The 24,212-nt window shown below is 35.3% G+C and overlaps 2 protein-coding genes across 2 annotated transcripts in view; both read left to right on the plus strand.

The window, feature by feature from the left end:
* The first annotated feature begins 3,200 nt into the window (after positions 1-3,200).
* On the plus strand, positions 3,201-22,562 carry LOC144444874 (uncharacterized). The gene is made up of 5 exons (XM_078134425.1): positions 3,201-3,421; positions 4,217-4,282; positions 5,911-6,109; positions 19,832-20,371; positions 22,009-22,562. The coding sequence occupies exons 2-5, from the start codon at positions 4,229-4,231 to the stop codon at positions 22,560-22,562; spliced, it is 1,347 nt and encodes a 448-aa protein (XP_077990551.1). The 5' UTR covers positions 3,201-3,421; positions 4,217-4,228.
* Positions 22,563-23,694: 1,132 nt separating this feature from the next.
* Positions 23,695-24,212, plus strand: part of LOC144444544 (cubilin-like) — an 11,237-nt gene continuing 10,719 nt past the window's right edge. Inside the window, exon 1 of the mRNA XM_078133994.1 lies at positions 23,695-24,048. Coding sequence (XP_077990120.1) covers positions 23,748-24,048 — 301 coding nt within the window. The 5' untranslated portion in view covers positions 23,695-23,747. The remainder of the gene's footprint in view (positions 24,049-24,212) is intronic.

Genomic DNA, 24,212 nt, shown 5'->3' on the forward strand with positions numbered 1-24,212 from the left:
ATCTCTGATTTGAATTGATGCTAGAGTGTCATTTTATATGGCCACGTACAAACAAACAAACAACGAGGGCTTGTATTTGGTCTTCACATGAGACTTGTGATGATAATGTTTAAGACATTTGACGGGTATCGAATACAAGTTTCCGAACTTGCTACAGCAGTATTAGAACTATTCTTAGAGATATATAAAACTTTAAACCGTCCGGGAGATTGCTTTTAGCAATGTATAGATCGCTATCAAATTACATATTAACAATATATTAGTGTTTTAGTTTATTACAATGTAAAGATATGGTTATATATATATGAACCCTTTGAACTTGACAGGGCGATAGTATTAAAGTTGACGTGGTCTTGATACTATGAGTTAAAATACCCCCTCCCTGTCATAGCTCTCTCACTCACGTCCAAAATACATGTGCACCCTGTTGTGAAAGTTTCACTCCATACTTCTATTTCACATTATTGCAAACTCAAACACGATATTCAACAGTTTTGAGTTGGTCACAATTTACAGGGGAATTTCCATTAATTCGACTGTTACGGTGCAAATGAGAACAGAATCAGATAAAACTATTTTATGAACTTGAGTTTCTTTTTCGGTTTTCATGAGTTACAGTATTATATCATAAAGGATTATTCCATGTTATAAATAAAGACATGAAACTTCTGTAAATTGTGTACAGAAATCTTCACAACTTTTCTCTTTTATGTTAGAACATATCTCATCGCCATACTGTTATGTTAGAACATATCTCACCGCCATACTGTTATGTTAGAACATATCTCATCGCCATACTGTTATGTTAGAACATATCTCATCGCCATACTGTTATGTTAGAACATATCTCATCGCCATACTGTTATGTTAGAACATATCTCATCGCCATACTGTTATGTTAGAACATATCTCACCGCCATACTGTTATGTTACAACATATCTCATCGCCATACTGTTATGTTAGAACATATCTCATCGCCATACTGTTATGTTAGAACATATCTCATCGCCATACTGTTATGTTAGAACATATCTCATCGACATACATCTGTTTTATTCTCTTTAAAGCTTTCATTCATGGATGTGTACATGGAAAAATAAGTGGGCTAGCGTATAGGCATACTCTCTTGTTTCGGCCTCTTAAAGCTATACCAGAACATATTGATGTGTTAATATATAACAGATTATTTGTTAACGTAATCTCCAGATACTGGGACATCTGAGTAATATATTTATCATTTTAGGGACATCCCTAAAGTAATTTTAATCATCTCGGAGTATTTTTATGTCTTTAATTGACTATATTCCTAAACGTTCTAACATCTTACACAGTGACAAACTCAACTAGGCCACTTTATCACATATTTTTGCCCAGAATATTTAAAGCCACATGTAGTTTTAAATGGATTTATTTTTTTGACAATCTATGTTGATATTATAATATTGATTTGCAAAAATACCTTAGATCAACGATGAATAGAAAGGAGAACTGATTTTCGTCACTTAAAAACGTTTTGTAAAATTTGTCAACGGTAGAAAATATTACTAAAATGATGAAATGTAGAGAAGGACCTTACTACATGAAAGTGATGAATTAACTACCCTTCAAAATTAGTCGTGACGCCTGCCAATGGGAACAAACAATTTCTGGAACAAATGATATCTGTTAAATGCTAAATATTATGATAATTTCAATAAATTACATTTTACGATTAAGTTGTATACATACAGAATACGTTTACCAGATGTGAATATGTTGATGACGAATCTCATATTTCCTGACAAATAAACCTGTGATTCAATTTTGTTTGTCCATTCTCAGAAAATTGTTTATCGAGAGGTTCCGTGTAAATTGGAAGGAAATATTGAATTATTAAAGTTTACCAAACGAGACAATTTTGATGAGCCCATATCATGTGTCAAACTTCAAAATTTATCGATTTATTTTCATGACGTGATCTAATTATGCAAATCTTATGCAAATTAGTCACACATTCGACGGCAGGAAATGTACACATATACAAGATACGTGATCAAAATAACGAAATGAAACATCAAATTACTCTTTTTTGAAAGAAAAAACAAAACGGTGCATTGCAGGACAGATTCTCGGTTTTGGTCTAAATACAACCAATATAATGTATACTGCCAGTAATTACATAGGCGGATAAAATGAGGTTCGTTTTAGCTTTTTAATTATTGTACTATAACGTGAAATGTATAAACTTAGAAATTGCAAAAAAAAACTAAAAATAATGATTATGCAAACAGTTTACTGTAATTGTACGTACAGGAAGTGAATTTGTAAACAATTTCTTTTAAAAACATATGCCTTAAGTTTTTGAGATTATTGAGTTACATACACGGATTTGGTCTTTGTTGTTTCACATTGTTTTTTATGAAGTAGCAAAATCGTGAAGCTGGTTTATTAATTAAAATTCCATACTAACCAGCCATTCCCCATCGATATGAGCACGTGTACTTTAAAGAGCATTAAAATAATATTTAAACTAAGCTTCGATGTCATCTTATGAACGATTGCTGGGGCTATATTCTTAGCCTAAAATGGAATTTAGAAGTTGCAAGACTTTGTAGAAATAGATAAGAATTTGTTGTTGATTTTGGTAATTAAGTGATCCATCCAAAATACCAGTCTAGCCATGTATTAGAAGCTTTGAGAATAATGTATTGTGCTGATTCTCCTGAAAAACTCTACTTCTACTAGAGTATTTCCTTTATATCGTAGTTAATTCAACGAAGCCACGGAGCGTGTTGTTTGGAGCGTAGTCGGCTACATGTCACTCTCTGCATGGCTACATGTCACTCTCTGCTGGAAACAAGGTCACGACAAATCATCAATAAATTGTCGTCAAATCTGACAGTCTATGATCTTCTAACTCTTTATTAAATGATAGCTTTAAAAACGATCAAGTTCGGTGTGGGAACCTTGAAGTACGCACCGGTACTTTAAATACTACCAGTCTCTATAATACAACTCGGCATATATGTCTACACCAATGGGTTTGACCGAGTTTCCTGTTAATTTATTCATGACGTAAGTCACCCACGCCTCACACGACGCATTCTCGTCGCGTTGCGGCGATTCTACGAAATTTCTCTTTAGAATTTCTCAACCAATGACTGTGAAGTGTGGGCAGGCGTTTTTGAGTTGTTCAGAGTGATAAGTGATTCAGCTGAATTTACAATAACGAGATACGCTCAATTTGAAAACTTCGTAAACACACTAAAATGATATCACATGCAAGTGGTGTCACATTCTAGATGACGGTACGTTCATCACTTCATAGCTACTAGGATCAAGAGAAGTAACTGTTTAAGTCCACCTTTTCTTCCGTCTTCGGTCCTAAATAAGTCACGTAAAAGCAGTTTTATTCATACAGCTGTGGGTCTTTAAAAAAAGGTAAGGAGTTGATATAATTCGAATTTATCCTCTTGATGACTTACATACGGCGATATTCTGTATACCATACATTTTCTTTGCTCTCGTAATTGCTTCAAAGTTCACGTATAGTAGCTTCAAAGTCCTCACGACAAGGGAAGTATTAACTTACTTTTTAAACAAAAAATGTCGAGCGCTAAATTTATTGATTTAGCTCATCGATGTAGCTATATTCTGTTGTCGAGCGCCGCGCTGTCAACCTTCAGTTGGTGATTTCACAATGTGCTGTAGTGCTAATGGGGAGCGAAAGGCTGCATTTCGTCGTAGATATTTTATCCCGTTAGGGAGGTGTAACAATCGCTCTATCTAAGTCATATATCACACTGGCGATTCCAAAACAATTAATGTCAATTTTCAGTTGACAGTTATATCCAGATCGGTGCAGAAAAATGTGCCAGGAGTGATATTTTTTGTACTTGTTATATAGTCCAATAGTTATATAGTCCAATAGTTAGCAAATGAGATCAAAACACCCAGCACAGTGAACAGCATTAGTATTCATACAAGATCTACTGTACAATATCCCCTTACTTTTTAGTCGACGTGGCGATTTAAAGATGGTACTTGTTTTTTCTTCTTCTTCTTCATGTTTTTGACATGTAACCTTTGACCTGGCCAATTGGTGTGTGACCGTTACGCTATTGGTGTTCCGCTCAATAGTCTGTTCGGCCAGTGTGAAAGTTTACTGTCGGTGTTTAGACCATCAGTATACAACAAAGTCGTTTAAAGCATCTCAATACATTTTATTTCTCGTAGGAACATCTTGAGATGTCGCAGAAAAAGTATCTTGCAAATGGAGGGCCTCAAAGTAATGGAACGAAGGTAAGTTTTCAAGAATATGCGAATTTTAATTTTGTATTTTTGAATTTATGATGCCGATAATGGAGCATTTGTACAACGACAAAATACGTCTTCTTTGAATTATAATGTAATAGTCCAATGTTCTTATGTGAACTTAGAATCACATTGTTATGCCAGTGATTAAAAATGGCAAGATCCTTCCATGGAAGATTTCTCTCACCAAATGATGTGATCCAATACGAAATTACCCTTTGTCCAACTTTCAAGTCTGTAGGCGTAGCCATGCAACTGTTTTTCTAGTCAGCTAATATTTATTTCATGACGGACCATTGCCTGTAATATTTTCGCGTACTTTTTCTGCTGTTCTTTTGATGTAGATTACATATTCAACTATTTGTACGTTAAAAAACATTCCAAATCATAATACGGCTGGGGAGTAAAGTGATGTCCAACGATCCAACGATGTGTTGATTGTATAGAATGTATACGTTGGTGTAACAGCATATATCATGTTACATGAATAAACGTGTTTTGTCGATATTTTCTTGGACGGTTTTCAAAAAAGTCATTTTTTTCACATTCTTCTCACATTTACTTCAGAAGCTTTTTTGGGTATATCTCCCATGTATTGGCATTGAGCCAACTTATAAATCTTGTGCAAAACAACTCAAAATGTGTTGTCGATAACATATATATTTCGGACAAACTGGCAGGTATCCCCACACTTGCTCTCAAGTCTCCGGACTTTGCCTTTCTTTTACGTGTGCAATAATGGGTGCAAAACAGTTGTGAGAACATGGATAGCCCTTGGGAGACTATTAGTAACTGGGATAGCCCTAGGTAGACTATTAGTAACTGGGATAGCCCTCGGTAGACTATTAGTAACTGGGATAGCCCTCGGTAGACTATTGGTAACTGGGATAGCCCTCGGTAGACTATTGGTAACTGGGATAGCCCTCGGTAGACTATTAGTAACTGGGACAAATTATAAAAAAGATGAGTATATTTCCCTTTGAATAACTAACTGAAAGCCTTTGAAGATTATGAGACTAAACTACACTGGTGCCAGTCTAATGTATTCCTTACGTACCTTTCTCAAACGCTCTGTACCCAAAACAGCTGCGAACACATTTCAAAAAGTGTTCTCCCACCTGCTGCACGCATATAGGGGATTTTAAATTCACTTCAATTTGTCACGTTCAGAAATAACAAACACACATAGAAATGTTGAGATAAAGAACTGAAAGCAAAAAGTTAGAAAATATAATTATATATAGCACACCGTAACAGCTATTTCTAAAGAACTTTGGCCCCTTCAGTTTATTTAAGTAACTTTCGAAAGAGTCATTTAATGGCCAGTTTCGGTGAGAATTGGGCTGTAAGGAGATTGTTATAGACTAGGTGTGAATTAACATCATTATGAGTTCTAAAACTGAGTATAAAGTGTTCTCAAAAATCGTTAATATCACATGTGAACAGTAGTAAGCATCTTTCAAGTGTACATTAGGAAGTAGTTGTCGTCAAAATATCAATTCCACATGTTTAAATCCTAATAAGTTGATCCATTGTAACTTTATGTGTTTTTGTTTGTGATGCGAAACCTCATTCTTAACCATTTCCCATGATATCGTATATCTTTAAACCTCTAGGGGCAGACGTTCGACAATCCCACGTACGTTGAATCAACCGACGAGGTGATCTCCACCACTAAGACGCCAAACAACAAGAATGACTTCGTTGCCATAGAGACCGGAAAGAGTGTGTCTAAGGTCAAGGTTGCCGTGGTAATCATTATGATCACTATCATTGCAGCTGGAATAGCAGGAATCGTGGTCTACTTTTTACTAGGTATGACAGCAAAAGTTAAAGTGGCCATATATATGAGACGAGTATTTATTTTGGATTTTTAATTTATAAAACAACTGTACAATGTTTTTCTACGTGAAAAAAAAAATGTGAAATAACATACACCAAGTCTGTTTGTAACTCATCAAATTGCAAAAAGATGTAAAAAGTCTAAAATGTTTGTTATTGAACGTACAAAAACAATCATTTTACACATTCTTTAATGTTTTGCAATTTATTGAGTTACAAATACAGACTTGGTGTATGTTATTTCATTGTTTTTTTTCAAGTAGAAAAACATTGTACAGTTGTTTTATAAATTAAAAATCCAAAATAAATGCCCAATTCTCATCTATATGACCACTTTAACTATATTTTTTATGCAGATCTTTGTCAATACACTGTTAAATTTACCCAGTCTGTCTACATGTAAGAAGTAATGTCTTTATAAATTGTATAAACAGGGGTACGATTACTTTCTTCCTACCTGATCACTTTAAGATGTGTTCATAAAACAAACAAACTAGCATCAGACTAATTTCATAAGAAACAGTTCATGGTATTAATAAGTTGAGGGCGCCTCTAGAAATAGCGATGTTTGATCATATTATAACAGCTATGTAATTACAGCTGTATCAATTAAATTAGAAATATTTTAAGTTAGCATATCATGACTGGTTACAGTTTGGAATACACCCTAGGGGCTAATTGACAAACAGGAACGGCAGCAGACTTCTTATGGCAATGTTTGCAATGCGTACTTTAACGGCTGTTAGTGTAATTATTTACCTGACCCCAAAATAAGGACAAACCGCCCTTTGTTTAACAACAACACGTGGACACTCAGCCTTCACTCAGCTTTCTTCATTTAAAACTTCCCAATATAATTTGTCTTGCATTTTAGTTCAATTTAGGTAGTTATCTGTACAAACATTACGACATAGCGTAGACAATATTACGCAAATAGTTGCATTTGACATCTGCAATTATACTAATGTACTTTTCGTGTTTTCTGTAACTCTTTGGGGGATTTCAAATTATTTTAAACTGGGAACGTAAGAATAACCATGAAGAATCCATCGATGTCAGTTAGGATTATACTAAAGTTTCGCTTAGAGAAGTGTTTATCAACTTGAAGGTGGAATAACTTTTTTCTGTCTCGTAAAGTTTGGTAGAAATTAATCATCTTCAGACACATTCGCAATGAGGAATTTTAATACAGTGTAATTAATAACATGAATTGTATGAAATTTGGGGTTTGAACATATTTTATCTAATTTTGAAATAATATTTTCTAAGAGAAGGTCACAACAACGTTTTATGATTAATAGCCGAGAACCACACCAATTCCAAGACACTTCACGTATTTCCTAACCTGGAACCCTGTCAATTCCAAGAAACTTGACGTCTTTCCGAACTTTTTTTTTTACAACATAGTGTAACTGTAAATTGAAGGGAAGGGTTATTTGTTATCGAGAATTTTCGATAAAAGTTGATATATAAGTGATACAGTATTTACCAACAAAGGGAAAAAAGACCTAAAAAGTTATAATAATTGACTTTATGAACTGTACTTATAATTAACATCATGCATGTTTCTCTGTCATTAAATTCAACACTGCCTTGATAAAAGTGATTTTGCGCACCAAAAGGACACACCTTCCATACAATAACAATGTAAGCCAATAACAAAATCAATAATCAACGTTAAACCCTACCCCATCCTAACCTTAATATCCCAGTTTCCGTCACAAAAATATATTGGCAAAAAGCAAGCAAAAGATTATATATTGGGCCATGTTTTGTTCGGCGGTCTTGCTATTTTCTCACACTTCCTTTTCAATAGTAAAGATGTTTAATCAACTATAGTCTCACATAACCAAACTCCAAGATGTCCTCTAAATCTTAAGGCTAGCGTACGCCACACTTAACCTTATCAAAACACAGGGACACCAACACTAATTCCCGCCTGATCAGTCACACTGAGGATAAAAAAATCAAAGTTATTTATATCGAACGAGGAGATTTACGAAGTGAGCGAATTCATTGAATACTTTCACGAATTAAAGTAACCAAGACAAGACATTAAGTGTGGATGAAGTATAACATTACGAGTTATCAAAAATAAACACTTTTACTTGCTGACATTGAGTGTGATGAGTCAACACGTCTCTCTGCATGAGACTGTGTAAGAAATATTGCTATTACTGTTAGCATGATTAGAGAGAGTCCTACCATGGAATGCCACGCAATGACATTTGAGCTGAGCTGATTGTGAGCTCGTTTGGCCTTACAATTGAATTAATTATACACAATAAAATGTAAAATAAATAGAAGTCAGAGATCAACATTGAAACTATTCATTCTACTTAAAGTTGTCAGTATGGGTTTGACAAGACGTAGGTATGTTGCTAAACTAAGTTACTGTGACACGTAAGAAGCAACCGGTCTATTTTAATCATTTTTTCAAGCTTACGTCACCTTTGAACCAAAATATTAGTACAAAATATTTGTATAGAATTATTTCTCCGATTGTGCTCTAAAATAAAGTATAGGTTTTTTAATTTTTTTTTGAAATAGAGATTTTCGACGATCATAAACATTTTTCAAAGTTGACAATTTTTGCTACTTTTTAGCCAAGATTATCAAAAAATAATCATTTCATTGGTGTTGAATTACCCAAAAGAATAAAGAATGAAAAGCATGATAACAGAAAAGAGGAAAGGAAAATAATGATATAGAGAAGTGTCTTTCCATAAAGAAAAAGGGAGGGGTTGTAAATGAAAATAAAAGTGAATAGCTACAATTATTTAATTTATTCAAAATGGAAATGACAGAAGGTTGTGAAAAAATGACTACACAAGAAAAAACTTTGTATGAAATCATCTTGGCGGTCACATAACGTCGACCAAAATCCGTAAAATGACCAGTGTGACAATGGACCGTAAGTTTGTTCATTACTTAATTTGACTTTAGAATCCGTCAGAGTCTAGCGTTGTGAGTGACACTAATTCTGATATATCGTCCTATTACGTTATGCAACACCCATATGATGGCATTTCTCATGACGTCATGTTTTGCATAACGTATTGACTATTCATATGATAAATTATGCGTTTAATTTAGCATCATCGTCAAATCATAACCTACAAACATCAAAACAAGAAATAGATACATCATTTCTAAATGTAGTAATATATGAGATGCAATGGTGGAAAACATCACCCGACTCATGTAGTAATTGAAATGACATGTTTTCTTAAATAAAAGCATCTGTTTCCCTCATTAAATATCTAACATAGAGTCACTCTTTATTATGATTTATACGCATAACGTTCTTATGTCCTTACACTTTCTCCGCCAAAAGACTGCAGCTTGTCTCTCGAGATCAAATGGCTGACCTGTGGTTTGCCTGCATGGTAATGGATACGGTTTGCCATAACTAACACCAACTGTTGGCATGTATATAGTTACGTGGTAGTTAATCCTCTGCAAAAACAATCAGTGGGTCCTCAGGTCAAACCAGCGAACGGCTTATTTGAGTTACATCTACGCGGACTAGTACTTCCGTAGAAAATCCATCACCGTCGCGCTATTGTCAGTGATCCGAAGCTCTCTAATCTTATCAGATTTATAAGTCGGTACTGTTCGTACTTTGTAACACTATCTATTTTCTTGTCAAATCAGTCAACCAAACGACGTTGGTGAAGTGTATCCTTCAAATATAATCACCACGGTTCTCGCTGATCGCTGAGACGCATGTTAGCTAAAATCTTGGCAAACTTCCTGACTCAGAATATAATAATATTATCATAACAGCAGTGTAATTTGGGCAAGATGAATTCATACCTCTATCAACTTTTCGTATTTATTTAATTTGGTCATAACTTCCATAACAGTTGTCTGTAAGGCAAAGTTAAATGTCAACCATTTCAAGTAAATAACACCAACCAAAAAACAGACTAACATTGACAACATATACCACAGACAAATTACAGACAGACTGGAAACAATAACAATATTAGCTGAAGACACACATCCACTTAGGCCAGAACTTCAAGACAGCCGACGTATAGATAGAAGCGGCAGACTCAGACTACCACGCACCAGAACAACACGCTATAAGCAATCATTCATTCCAGCAGCAATTAAATTACACAACCAACAGACAGACAGACAGACCTCGACTCTAGCCCTACATTCTCATATGTCTAGCTGTGGCCACTCTTTTTTACCGCCTATACTCTTTTCGAGTTATCGTCGTTCTTTTATCCTGGTTATGTACATGTTTTGATTGTGAAAGTCTTGTTTTTATCTACTCGTTTAAATTGTTTTTGTTTTTATGGCAGACACTATAATTTCCTGACAATGATCAATACAGTTGTATTGTATTGTATTGTATTGTATTGTATTGTATTGTATTGTATTGTATTGTATTGTATTGCATTGCATTGCATTGCATTGTATTGTATTGTATTGTATTGTATTGCATTGTATTGTATTGTATTGTATTGTACTGTATTGTATTGTATTGTATTGCAACCCACCGAAGGAGAAACACTGCCATAGTCCGTGTATGTTTTCCACTTTTTCTCCCAAATTATTATCCAGTGTCCATCCGATTGTTTGAATTATGACCACTTTTACTTCCCCTTTCTTTTCTTTTCCAAACAAATCAGTCATATGGCCATAACATGATGTACAGCTCACTTCATCACTGGCCCACTTCCCTTACTTGCATCTTATCTACAAGTCAACCATTTACTGAACGAGCATCTCAATCTAGTGTTTCCATCAACAACAAAAAAACTATTCCAAAATTCACTTCCTATTATCATACTAATATCCTTAAAACAAAGAATATTTACATATACTATTTCTACTTGTTTCTCTGATGTATCGTATATAGTCCTGAGTTTATAGTTATGATATTTAACACACACGCTCAGACAACTGTTAATACAAAAGAAACAATTACATAGGTGCCGTGCACAGTAGGGATGTAGGAGTAGTCAGGTTGAAATGTTGATTATCAGTTAGAAAATAAACAATTGCAGCCATTAGAATCAGCAAGTCCATTTGTAATGTTTTCATTAGAAGCCTGTTTTACTGACTGTAAAAGAATAGCAATGCTTATCAGTGTTCAATGTGATTGGGCAAAGGATCGTGCTGTGTGTTATTGTTAGTTTAGAGTTATGTATTTTTTTTGTCAAACACGTAATGTCCCATGAGTGAAACACCAAGCCTACACCATTTTGGCTGTAATTTTAAGGAAATTACGACATTGACCAACCTTTTTTCACCAACTTTACAGATAATTGTGTCATTAACACTGTCATATCCTGTAATCAAACTGCAAATTTTCCGAAACCTTTCATTGTTTTTCCTACATAAGAACTCTTGTCTATCTCCTTCCTCTTACCGTGTCACAATAATTGGTCTGGGAGGATAGTCTTACAGTTTCATTGAAAATTGTTCAATACATTATAAGAAAGAGGAAATGATATTTTTGGGGAGACTGCAGACTTCCTTATGTTTTCACGAGAAACGTTTAGGCCTACATGAAAACGAACACATTGGTGCTCATTAAATATAAAGCTAAATAGCTTCTAAAATTTAACTGTCAAATGTGTACTCATCCCTCGACCTGGACATGAAAGGCACTGTCAACTCTTTCAGTCAATAATTAACTTACTTTAAGAAAAAATGATAAGCGTTTGTTTTTTGAAAACAAAACATTTCTGAAATATGCCATTGTTCATTTTACTTTTTTAATCATTCCCTCTACGCAAATATAAGCTGGACTTTTTTCTCTTTGATCATTAACCCATAATCATAATCCTATAATCAGGAAGTTACTTGTCACTTTTGGGTTTTGTCAGATAGATGAAATGAAAACGAAAAAGTTCCTGACATCAGCATAGGGGTCAGCTGGTTTGTTACAAACGTACTGTCAACGTACACGACAATAAAAACACACACTAAATCAGCACTGAGTGAAAGGGCAAGCAGCAGGCGACTGTAGTTTAGTTAGCAACATTTTACAAACTATTTCCTATTTAGGCCTAAAATAATTATTTGGTTCCGGTTACCCGACTCAATCTAGTTTTCACGCCGACACTAATTTATTTTTACGTTTTCGATAAAAAAAAAAATAAAATCGTGAAAACTGTGAAGTCTCGCAGCAAGAAATAGTAGATGCGGAAACTGACATAAACTTAAAATGACAATATAAAACTGTTCTTCCAATCTGTAATGGTCTGATGAGAAGAAACCAATAACACATATACCGTATGGAAAACAACGGAAAACATAACTACCTGAACTAGACACTCACATTATGAAATATGTATTTCTACCTATCCCGTAATCGGAACCACACATTTTTTTTGTGAGGCCTTGCTTACAATACTGGATCTTGAGTTTCTTTTTAAAAATAAAATGGCTAATTACTTCAGTGTAGTGTTGTAAATTTCAATTCTGTTTAGCTTAAGGTTAAATGAGAACGAAATGTATGTCCGTAGTTAAGACACACACACTGTGAAAATATTAATTCCATGCAAATCCATGACATGCTTATAATTAGAGTATCGTTGCCTTAGGATAAACAACACGGGCCCTCTACGACAACTGTATAATAACGTTCAACAAGGCAACGGTAAAACAATAAAAGTTTGCGGCAAAGGTAAAAGCCAGACCACGTTATGGCAACTGTAAAGTAACCAGGCCTCTTTATGGCATAGGTAAAACAACCAGGCCACTTTACGGCATAGGTAAAACAACCAGGCCACTTTGTCGCAAAGGTGAAAACAACCAGGCCACTTTACGGCATAGGTAAAACTACCAGGCCACTTTATACAACTGCAGAAAAACCAGGTCTCATTTAGGCAAGGGCAAAATACGCTCCCCGCCATGTGTATGTATCTTTAATATCCAAATATACCAGCCTGAGAGTTGTTCTACTGCCAAGAGTGGAATAGTTTCTTGAATGCAAAACTGCCAACATTCATATCGGTACTACTATCGTATATTGTTTGTAAAGTAAATGCATACTGTGATACCTACTTACTATTACTTACCCATGGACTGAATCATGTTTACTTATGATTTGTTTCCGTAAGATTATACATTTTGATTTTTATGAAAACTATCATTTTTCTTATGATACATTCCTAAAACCCGTGTTGTCGCTTGATCATTCATCCGGGCCGGTCATTCACCCGACATCCTGTAACACCTCGTTGTGGAATGTACGTGTATATAATATTTTTCACGTCAAGTGATATTTTCATCCCATAACTTCTTCAAAACTTCTGAAAACAGTGTCGAAGACAAAATTGCTTGAAATCGGGGCGAATACACAAAGTTAAAAAAAAGATAGGTACTGAGTAAAGTACGCACATGCGCAATGATGTGACGTGTACTTTTTGGGGGTACGCACATGTGAGACTCAATCAGGCAACAAAGCAGCACCTGGCTCTCATTTGTTAGCTTTATTTTAAATGATTTATGAGAATGTTATGATTACAAATTCACCAATTTGTTCAGATTATGTGCTTTACGTGATGTTCCGGCGACGCTTATAAATTGGAAACGATTCGACCACTAGACTCTCTTCTCCAAAATGTAGCGAACATCAATATTGGGCGTTGTTCACAGATTTACAAGTTTTCTTGATTAACTTAGTTTGAACCGATAAAAAAAATGGACTTACAGTATAGAGCAAACGTGTAACAGAATATTCTGTAGGTTATCAACACAACACATATCGCATATACCTCCTTTGTTAGATTGAGACAAAATACTCACGATTACTTACAATTCAGATACAGTATTTATTATACGCCACTAAATGAGTGAATTATTACACCAACATATGACGCTATGAATCATTGATAAAAAATTATGACGTCACTGATTCATGTATAACACAATCATTACGTTATTGAATCATGTACAACAAAACATGACGTCATTGCATCATTGATAACACAAATATGACGTCATTTAATCACTGATAACACAAATATGACGTCATTGAATCATTGATAACACAAATATGACGTCATTAAATCACTGATATAAAAAGCTTACGTTATTCAATCATTGATAACAAGAATATGACGTCATTGACACCCGGAATATTACGTCATTATACCGAAAAATACGTCATTGAATATAGTTTACTAAATGAAATACTTTTAATATTGTATCATTTTTACTAGAAAGTTACTTTTTTGAATAAATCATTACTTATGGCATATGTCATTGAATGAATAATATGACATTACGTCATTGAATCAGGTTTACAAAAATATGACGTCATTGAATTAATTATACCGAACAATTTCGTCACTGAATCACGATAGCACATATTTCTGATTGACAGTCAGTCAGTCAATAATTTATTTTGTTTACGTCATGTTGTACTCATATTTCTGGCAGACAGTTTAACTAACTATTAGTTGTCATCAGTATATACAGCAATATTGTTGACTTTCCTTGGAAACTTATCTTGAAATCGTAAAGTTCTTAATGTACGAGTTCTTAATGTACGGGCATCATATGATATCATCAATAAATGCAAACACAGAAGACAAAGACAGGCGGACAAGTAAAATTACGCATATATTAAATCAATTATTCATTTCTAATTAAATCCAGCTGTTGAGGCAGTGCTGTTCCAAAAGTACACCACATGCACTATCTAGTTAGTGTGTGTGTATCTATTACTCTCTCATATCTTTGAGATCAGTCGTCTTTTTAATAGCGATATGTATCTGAACACAAATCACAATATTAATAAGTTATTAAACATGATATGGTAATACTACGCCCCTGAGAATGTGGCATGAATAGTCAACATTCAGATTTATGACCTGTGGGCTGTTGATTCTCGATCAAGATAATTAAGTGGTTTGGCGCCAAATAGTATAAGTGTTAGTCAATGTGAAGGAGGAGGTATGGGTTTTTCTCACGTCTCAGTTCATCTTTTACCGATCACTTTTCTCGTCAAACTTACTTAGTTTTGTTTTGATTCAACTTTTTTTTAGCACATCGAATGTTTATTTTGGTCTAGAATTTTAATAGTCTAGTTTACGTAGGACTGAAATATATAGATGCTTAGGACAATGTAGGTTAAAAAACTAAATTCCTTTAGTTAAGTCTCACCCCCCCCCCCGCCTTCTAACTAAATTGGCCAACATTGTAAATGTTTCAGACATCACATTCAAATCAATATGTAGTAGTATGTAATGCTATGAATACAAAGCCAGTATGTAGTAGTAGTATGTAATGTGATGAATACAAAGCCAGTATGTAGTAGTATGTAGTGCTATGAATACAAAACCAGTATGTAGTAGTATGTAGTACTATGAATACAAAGCCAGTATGTAGTGAGGAACAAATAGTTCTTTTGTTGACACTTTAGTTTACTTTAAATTCTTCCATTTCTCATTCCCCCGGAAATATTTGTATTTAGGGTACAAAAGATATTCATTAAAAGAAACATCGTTTGTGTAGGATGACAACTAAAATGGCGATTTTGTCGAATATACGTTTTCTTGATTGTAATTAGGAGGTAACTTTATTCCTCCGCCCCGGACTAAATGACTGTCTTTTGCATATGAGCTATTTTGCAGTTCAGACCTAAACACAACAATATATAGCGTAGTACATGTCGTTTTGATGGTGCATGACGTTCTTAAGTCGGCGATCTGTTATTTGCACAGAATAAATTGAACCTTAGATGATATTCAAGTGTGATCAAACTCCAACGGAGTAAAATGGGGTTTGGATGACCTGGGTGGGGGTGGGGTGGATGACCCGGTTGGGATGGGGGCTTGTAATTCATTTTATTTCACCAAAAAGGATGACAGAACTTAGACTGGGAAAGTGTACATGACAAAAATATAATTTAGTATTGCATGGTCACCCTCCCTGGTGAGGGCCATGGAAATAGTTCAGTGGAACTAGTCTTACTCCAAAACTGGTCTTAATCTTGTGTTAAATAGAACATGAAGACATCTTACCAAATCAACTTCAAATTCGTAGTTTTATTAACATTGATTGTAAAAGTGTAGTTATGTGTTGTGAACACATACATTGTAGTTCTAGTGTAATTCAAACTCATAAAACACATTCACCGTCAAATGAGGTGGTCTCTGACCTTATTTATGGGGGGTCAAATTCAAGTCTAATTTTGTATATAAAGTGTGTCACACGACTCGCATACACGTGTCAAACAATGTCTTCTTAAGGTTGTATATACATCTCGGAAATGGAAATCTTAAACTTTTACTGTTCAAGAAAATTCAATCCCATTCAAATTAAGAAATAAGATTCTATAATCCACAATTGCCACCTAATCACGTGACTATGCTAACTCTACAGGAAAATAACAGGTTATCGATTGACATGAAAACAAGATGGTGAACCCAAAATTGCTTTGTATTATTTCAGGGGCACCCTTTACATGCTGATTTTATAAGCTTTTTACACAAGTAAAATATTTAAATACACCTCAATTAAAGTATTTTAGTATACTAGACTTTCAATGTTGATGCATGTCTTCAATGACGTTATAATTGTTTCCTGGTATTATAAGAACAGATGACTGTAAAATAGGGATTCTCTCGGTATTTTATATGTATAATTAATGACGTCATTGGATCATTTATCTCTTGTATCGCAATATGCTGTTACTGTTTATACCAGTAACTAAATACAGAGTCCTGCACATTGTAAGTGATGTTTGTAATATACAGCCAAAATCCCACCCCAAGATGTATAAACTTAGTTTGTGTCCCTTTAATATACAGCCAAAATCACACCCCAAGATGTATAAACTTAGCTTGTGTCCCTTTAATATACAGCCAAAATCACACCCCAAGATGTATAAACTTAGCTTGTGTCCCTTTAATATACAGCCAAAATCACACCCCAAGATGTATAAACTTAGCTTGTGTCCCTTTAATATACAGCCAAAATCACACCCCAAGATGTATAAACTCAGCTTGTGTCCCTTTAATATACAGCCAAAATCACACCCCAAGATGTATAAACTTAGCTTGTGTCGCTTTAATATACAGCCAAAATCACACCCCAAGATGTATAAACTTAGCTTGTGTCCCTTTAATATACAGCCAAAATCACACCCCAAGATGTATAAACTTAGCTTGTGTCTCTTTAATATACAGCCAAAATCACACCCCAAGATGTATAAACTTAGCTTGTGTCCCTTTAATATACAGCCAAAATCACACCCCAAGATGTATAAACTTAGCTTGTGTCCCTTTAATATACAGCCAAAATCACACCACAAGATGTATAAACTTAGCTTGTGTCCCTTTAATATACAGCCAAAATCACACCCCAAGATGTATAAACTTAGCTTGTGTCCCTTTAATATACAGCCAAAATCCCACCCCAAGATGTATAAACTTAGCTTGTGTCCCTTTAATATACAGCCAAAATCACACCCCAAGATGTATACACTTAGCTTGTGTCCCTTTAATATAGAGCCAAAATCACACCCCAAGATGTTATAAACTCAGCTTGTGTCCCTTTAATATACAGCCAAAATCACACCCCAAGATGTATAAACTTAGCTTGTGTCCCTTTAATATACAGCCAAAATCACACCCCAAGATGTATAAACTTAGCTTGTGTCCCTTTAATATACAGCCAAAATCACACCCCAAGATGTATAAACTTAGCTTGTGTCCCTTTAATATACAGCCAAAATCACACCCCAAGATGTATAAACTTAGCTTGTGTCCCTTTAATATACAGCCAAAATCACACCCCAAGATGTATAAACTTAGCTTGTGTCCCCTTAATATACAGCCAAAATCACACCCAAGATGTATAAACTTAGCTTGTGTCCCTTTAATATACAGCCAAAATCACACCCCAAGATGTATAAACTTAGCTTGTGTCCCTTTAATATACAGCCAAAATCACACCCCGAGATGTATAAACTTAGCTTGTGTCCCTTTAATATACAGCCAAAATCACACCCAAGATGTATAAACTTAGCTTGTGTCCCTTTAATATACAGCCAAAATCACACCCCAAGATGTATAAACTTAGCTTGTGTCCCCTTAATATACAGCCAAAATCACACCCAAGATGTATAAACTTAGCTTGTGTCCCTTTAATATACAGCCAAAATCACACCCCAAGATGTATAAACTTAGCTTGTGTCCCTTTAATATACAGCCAAAATCACACCCCAAGATGTATAAACTTAGCTTGTGTCCCTTTAATATACAGCCAAAATCACACCCCAAGATGTATAAACTTAGCTTGTGTCCCTTTAATATACAGCCAAAATCACACCCCAAGATGTATAAACTTAGCTTGTGTCCCCTTAATATACAGCCAAAATCACACCCAAGATGTATAAACTTAGCTTGTGTCCCTTTAATATACAGCCAAAATCACACCCCAAGATGTATAAACTTAGCTTGTGTCCCTTTAATATACAGCCAAAATCACACCCCAAGATGTTATAAACTCAGCTTGTGTCCCTTTAATATACAGCCAAAATCACACCCCAAGATGTATAAACTTAGCTTGTGTCGCTTTAATATACAGCCAAAATCACACCCCAAGATGTATAAACTTAGCTTGTGTCCCTTTGATATACAGCCAAAATCACACCCCAAGATGTATAAACTTAGTTTGTGTCCCTTTAATATACAGCCAAAATCACACCCCAAGATGTATAAACTTAGCTTGTGTCCCTTTAATATACAGCCAAAATCACACCCCAAGATGTATAAACTCAGCTTGTGTCCCTTTAATATACAGCCAAAATCACACCCCAAGATGTATAAACTTAGCTTGTGTCCCTTTAATATACAGCCAAAATCACACCCCGAAAAATATAAATTCAGCTTATATACCTTAAATTAAGCGATATAATGTCATAAAATAGTTGCTCATGTAGTACCGCCTTAAAACATAAATTTGAAGTTCGTGTTCAAGTTCATACTAAATTTTCGAAGAGTACTAACTTGACACATCCACAGCCATTAACAACCATGACACGTACATGACTAATAATTGTTTCAAAAATTAAATATATGTAAATAAGGAAAATTATTAATTTTTGAAAAGCTGCTGGATGAAACTGATTCAACCTCTGATCAACTTCGACTTTAAGTCTATTTTGTTTTCAAAAACGTTAATTTTTCAAATATCACAGGACGAAGAAAAGATATATAAATTCCATTAAACTACATGTATCTTGATTAATGATATCAGGGGTCAATTTTCTGAGTGTAGCTATTTGACCTTAGCTTTTTGTTTTACCTCTCATCTCTTATCAAGAAGACATGAACGTCAGTATGCATAATACTATCTGACTGCACGATCATGACTTGTAGCATGTGCTCGGCCATCCACGCACGACTGCCAATGTGTACGACGACTGCTACCAGGCTTAGACCATTGCAAGTACAATATCATCGAATGAAGATGAGACTGGTGATGACTACACTTTCAAATAGAGCATGACAAGCCAAGGTCATACATATTACCTTCCATCTAAACATTCACATCAAGTTTTCATACCTCCACTGATCTAGCCTAATAAAATAATATACTAGTATACAGGTAACTGGTGATACAGCAATAGGTTTAGATTATGGTTTGTTTATTTGTTTGTTTGTCACTCTCAGGTATGTAATTCTAGATAAAATGTTAATATTATTTTAGTGGCACCACCACCGATGTCAACAACTGAAAAACAACAGGGAGGGAAAAATATACCAGGGACAAAAGGGGACGTTGGAAAACCTGAACCAACGAAGGATTACGGAAAACCCACGTTAGCACCGCCAGTAAAACCATCTAGTGCTCAGAACGAGAGTGTTTCTGTAACTACCAGTACTGAGGAGAGTGATGGCAGTCGTGCGTCAAGACCAACACCTTACTCTGTAGCACCACTGTACAGCAAAAAGACTCAGCCACCCAAAGTACTCTCAACACGTCCGGCTCCATCAGAACACAAGGCCACTCCTGCCCCGCCAAGTTCAGCTGGACCAGAACACACAACTACGTCACTTCAAACATTTTCTACGGCGCATTCTACCACACGTCTACCGACAACTCCTTATGGACCAAGTGGAGGACTCCAAACAAAGTCACATCCCACGACAACACACATTATGACATCATCAACAACACACAAAGCCACAACAACTTCTGTGTTCACTAGAGAGTCCCTAAGCGACGGTTACTCATCCACTGTATCTGGTGAGGGTTTTATTTATATATTACAACAATATATAATTTTGATTCTCCAATTGAACCAAGATTTTATCACGTTTGGTTGCCTTTGTATAATTATGGACGTGAGGAACGTTCTTCCAAAACATTACTGTTGCAAATAATCCGTTATTTTAGTAAAAGGCCAATAAATGAGCAACTAGGATTGTCCAGAATTGCTAGAGTTTAGACCTTTCGTCCGTCAGTCCCTTGGAGTGTCCACAGTCGTTTCGCCAACACCCATGCGCAATTTGAATTCAACCTATTAACCTGATAAAACGACACTCTACGTGTGTGAGTAATTTTATGATATGATCGAATTTATTTAATTAATTAATTAATTGATTTTTTGATTTATATAGCCAAGCAGTTGTCTGTTTTATGAAAAAATTCCACAGATATCTCATCAAGTTAAATTAGAATTTAAATAGTATAAATTTCGGTGTTTACTGCCATACATTGGGTCATATCTATCTCTGTATAATGTACTTTTGAAACATAATATTAACTTGTCAAAATATTTATATCATTTTTCATCGTTTAAAAGAATAATACAACAGACTGTTACTGAAAACAGTTAAATCCTGATTAGCTGAGTTACATTACACTGTGTACACTGACTTGATGTCCATATGTAAACATTATGAATTAACATCCATACTTTTTAATAGTCTTTTAACAAATTGTTTAGTTTTGTGATGCTGACAGAGTTCGAGAACTTGGTGATCACGTCACGTATCACCAACTGTGACAACATTTATACAAGATTGGAAAGGTGGTGGGAAGGTGGTGGTAAGGGAGATGGGAAGGTGGTGGTAAGGGGGTGGTAAGGGAGATGGGAAGCTGGTGGGAAGGGAGATGTGAAGGTGGTTGGAAGGTGGTGAAAAGGGAGATGGGAAGGTGGTGGGAAGGGAGATGGGAAGGTGGTTGGAAGGTGGTAAGAAGGGAGATGGGAAGGTGGTGGGAAGTGAGATGGGAAGGTGGTTGGAAGGGAGATGGGAAGGTGGTTGGAAGGGAGATGGGAAGGTCGAGGGAATGGGATTCAGAAGTAAATCTAATATTATGATATAACTTTTGATTTTCAACATCTTTAGTAACTATGCAACAGACGTCGACGTTTCGGGGAAATAAAATGTTCACTTTTCGGTCGAGAGTCACTTCACTCTAGTGTCGAAACGATTAATGTGGAACTGATGGTGGTGATCAGAAACACAAACACACACACGCATACACGTAGATAGAGTCACGGAACACATTCATACATTCATTCATCCATCCATCCATCCATCCACCCATCTATACATCCATCCATCCATACACACACACACATACATACATACATACATAAATACATACATACATACATACATACATACATACATACAGACAGACAGACAGACAGATAGACAGACAGACAGACAGACATACATACATACATACATACATACATACATACATACATACATACATACATACATACATACATACATACATACATACATACATACATACATACATACATACAAACAGCGTTGTTCTGACATTTCTGTACATAATAGGCTGTACAGTTAACAAATAATTCTGAAGTTTAATGCATATTCTAAGTTGAAACAAATTCAATTTAGTTGCAGATACCAGTATGATATTGCGAGACACTAAACCAGCCAGTGGAGAAATAACCTCATCACCAACTACACCAACCAGTAGAGAAATAACGTCACCATCAACTACACCATCCACTACAACAGTACACCTTGAAACAAGCACACTGATACTATCAGCACCCGCATGCGGAGAGACCTACCACTTATCAGCAGGCGAACAAATTGAGATTACGTCACCAAATTACCCTAACAACTATGACGATAATTTGGATTGCCGTTGGGAAGTGTACACCTCTCCTGGTACACGTATTCACGTGACCTTCGAAGATTTTAAGCTCGAGGTCGAGTACGATGATCTTACTTTTTCAGACGATGAAAATCCAGAATTTGGCCTGAAATATAGTGGTAATGACGATCCTGTAGATTTTACTTCACCTGATTCTCGTCTGATGATACACTTACAAACGGATATGTCTACATCAAGGAAAGGATTTAGCCTTATCGTAGAGGAGCAGAGTAGAGCAGGTAATTCTACCAAACGTTATTATTTCAATCAGAATTCAAACAAAATGTAAATTTAAAATCTAAATGACCCAAAATGTGATAGAAACCATTGTTCATTTATCCATCATCATATTACATTGGATAAAAAAACATAAATTACCAAATAAATTTGGTTTGTTGTAAAAACGTTATAGAGTTTGCAATTGGGAATTCGACTACGAAAGACAGCCATACTAAACGAACACTATCATTTACGAAAGAGCTGCCCATATCGAAGATTTTCAGGAAAACTGTGAACAACACAGACATAAGTTGTGTATACATTGTCTATTCACAGTTCTCAATGTCTGCTTTGTTAAAACTCTTTATTGAAATCTTTGGTGTGGTCTTTGCTTTCGTAAAATGTTATGTCTTTGAGACTTAGTCAAAATACAAACTGTCTTGTGTCAGAAATAAAACTCCGTACCGATGTGCAACGGAATGTAACAATCTTTGCCATGTTAGCCGAGTGCATGATAGATTGGAAGTGCCGGTATTAAATCAGGAGGGAAATACCAGAATTTTACGTTTACTAACAACATTATACTCACAAGCCAACATACAGCCCTTAAAAAGGTAGTGTTCACTGGCTCTGTGCCATACAGCCACGCATAATAACAAAATACACATGCTACACTATGAGATAGTTTCTTGCTACACTGATTTCGTTTCAATTAATTGAAACAGTGCCACCTTCCACACATCTAATGCGGACATCACCAAACCATTGGCACCCGTGTGTCTGTGTCTAGTTGTGATACTTTAAATTATTTAGTTCATTTAGACTAACTGTATCAATTGCAAATTTGCTAACTTCAAGTTCAGAATGTGCAGTTTCTTATTGGTTTCTGCATTGTGGTATCAAACAGAGCCAGTGAACACTAACCTGCAATGGACTGTAGCCTTGAAATATCCTCGCAAACTTTATACAAAATGCAGTTGCTAAAGCTTACATGATTGCACATGGACAAGCAGATTATGAAAGACACATTATACTTTTTGAACTTGCTATTTTCAACGAAAACGGTAGATGTCTTGGCACTATATTACAAATGGCTATCAATAGTCTCGCACATGCGCACCTGACAACAGTGGCACTTTAAAAGACTGTATACTAATTCCAAATTTATCTTCTTTTTGTTGATGTTGTAGAAGAGCAGGATGTACACAACTGTACAAACTCCTATATCTTAGAAGATGGTGATATAGTAGACATCATGACGCCGTTATATCCATCTAATTACCCTAATGATGTGAATTGCAAAAGTCACGTGACGTCTTTGACCAATCAGATTGGAATTTACTTTCTTGATTTTAACCTTGAACAAGATTTCGATCTCATGAACATAAGTGTTGAAAATGGAAGGGGGGAGATAGTCAATCTAATAAATCAGTATTCAGGCAATGTTCCGCCTCCAAATGTCACTGTTCCTTTCAAAAACATTACGCTTGATTTTTCATCCGATGAAATGTTCAGTGAACGAGGATATTGGATACGTTTCAAAGCCATTTCACCAGGTGAGTCTTTCCACTGGTTATTCTATGAACAACAGGTGCACTATTTGGTATACTCTTGCATATCATATCTTCTTTCACACCGGTTAACAAGATTTTGGTGCTCATAGAACTGTCACCTGATAAAAATATGAAAAATCAAAAGAAGGGTATTTCAGAGCAAAACA

This window comes from Glandiceps talaboti, chromosome 13, assembly GCF_964340395.1.
Source record: "Glandiceps talaboti chromosome 13, keGlaTala1.1, whole genome shotgun sequence".
Classification (NCBI taxonomy): domain Eukaryota; kingdom Metazoa; phylum Hemichordata; class Enteropneusta; family Spengelidae; genus Glandiceps; species Glandiceps talaboti.

Bases quoted from the DNA above. Each gene is read 5' to 3' on its own strand.
- LOC144444874 (XM_078134425.1), top strand. From the start codon at position 4,229: ATGTCGCAGAAAAAGTATCTTGCAAATGGAGGGCCTCAAAGTAATGGA. The intron at 4,283-5,910 runs GTAAGTTTTCAA...TTAAACCTCTAG, and splicing joins CTCAAAGTAATGGAACGAAG to GGGCAGACGTTCGACAATCC. The intron at 20,372-22,008 runs GTGAGGGTTTTA...AATTCAATTTAG, and splicing joins TTACTCATCCACTGTATCTG to TTGCAGATACCAGTATGATA.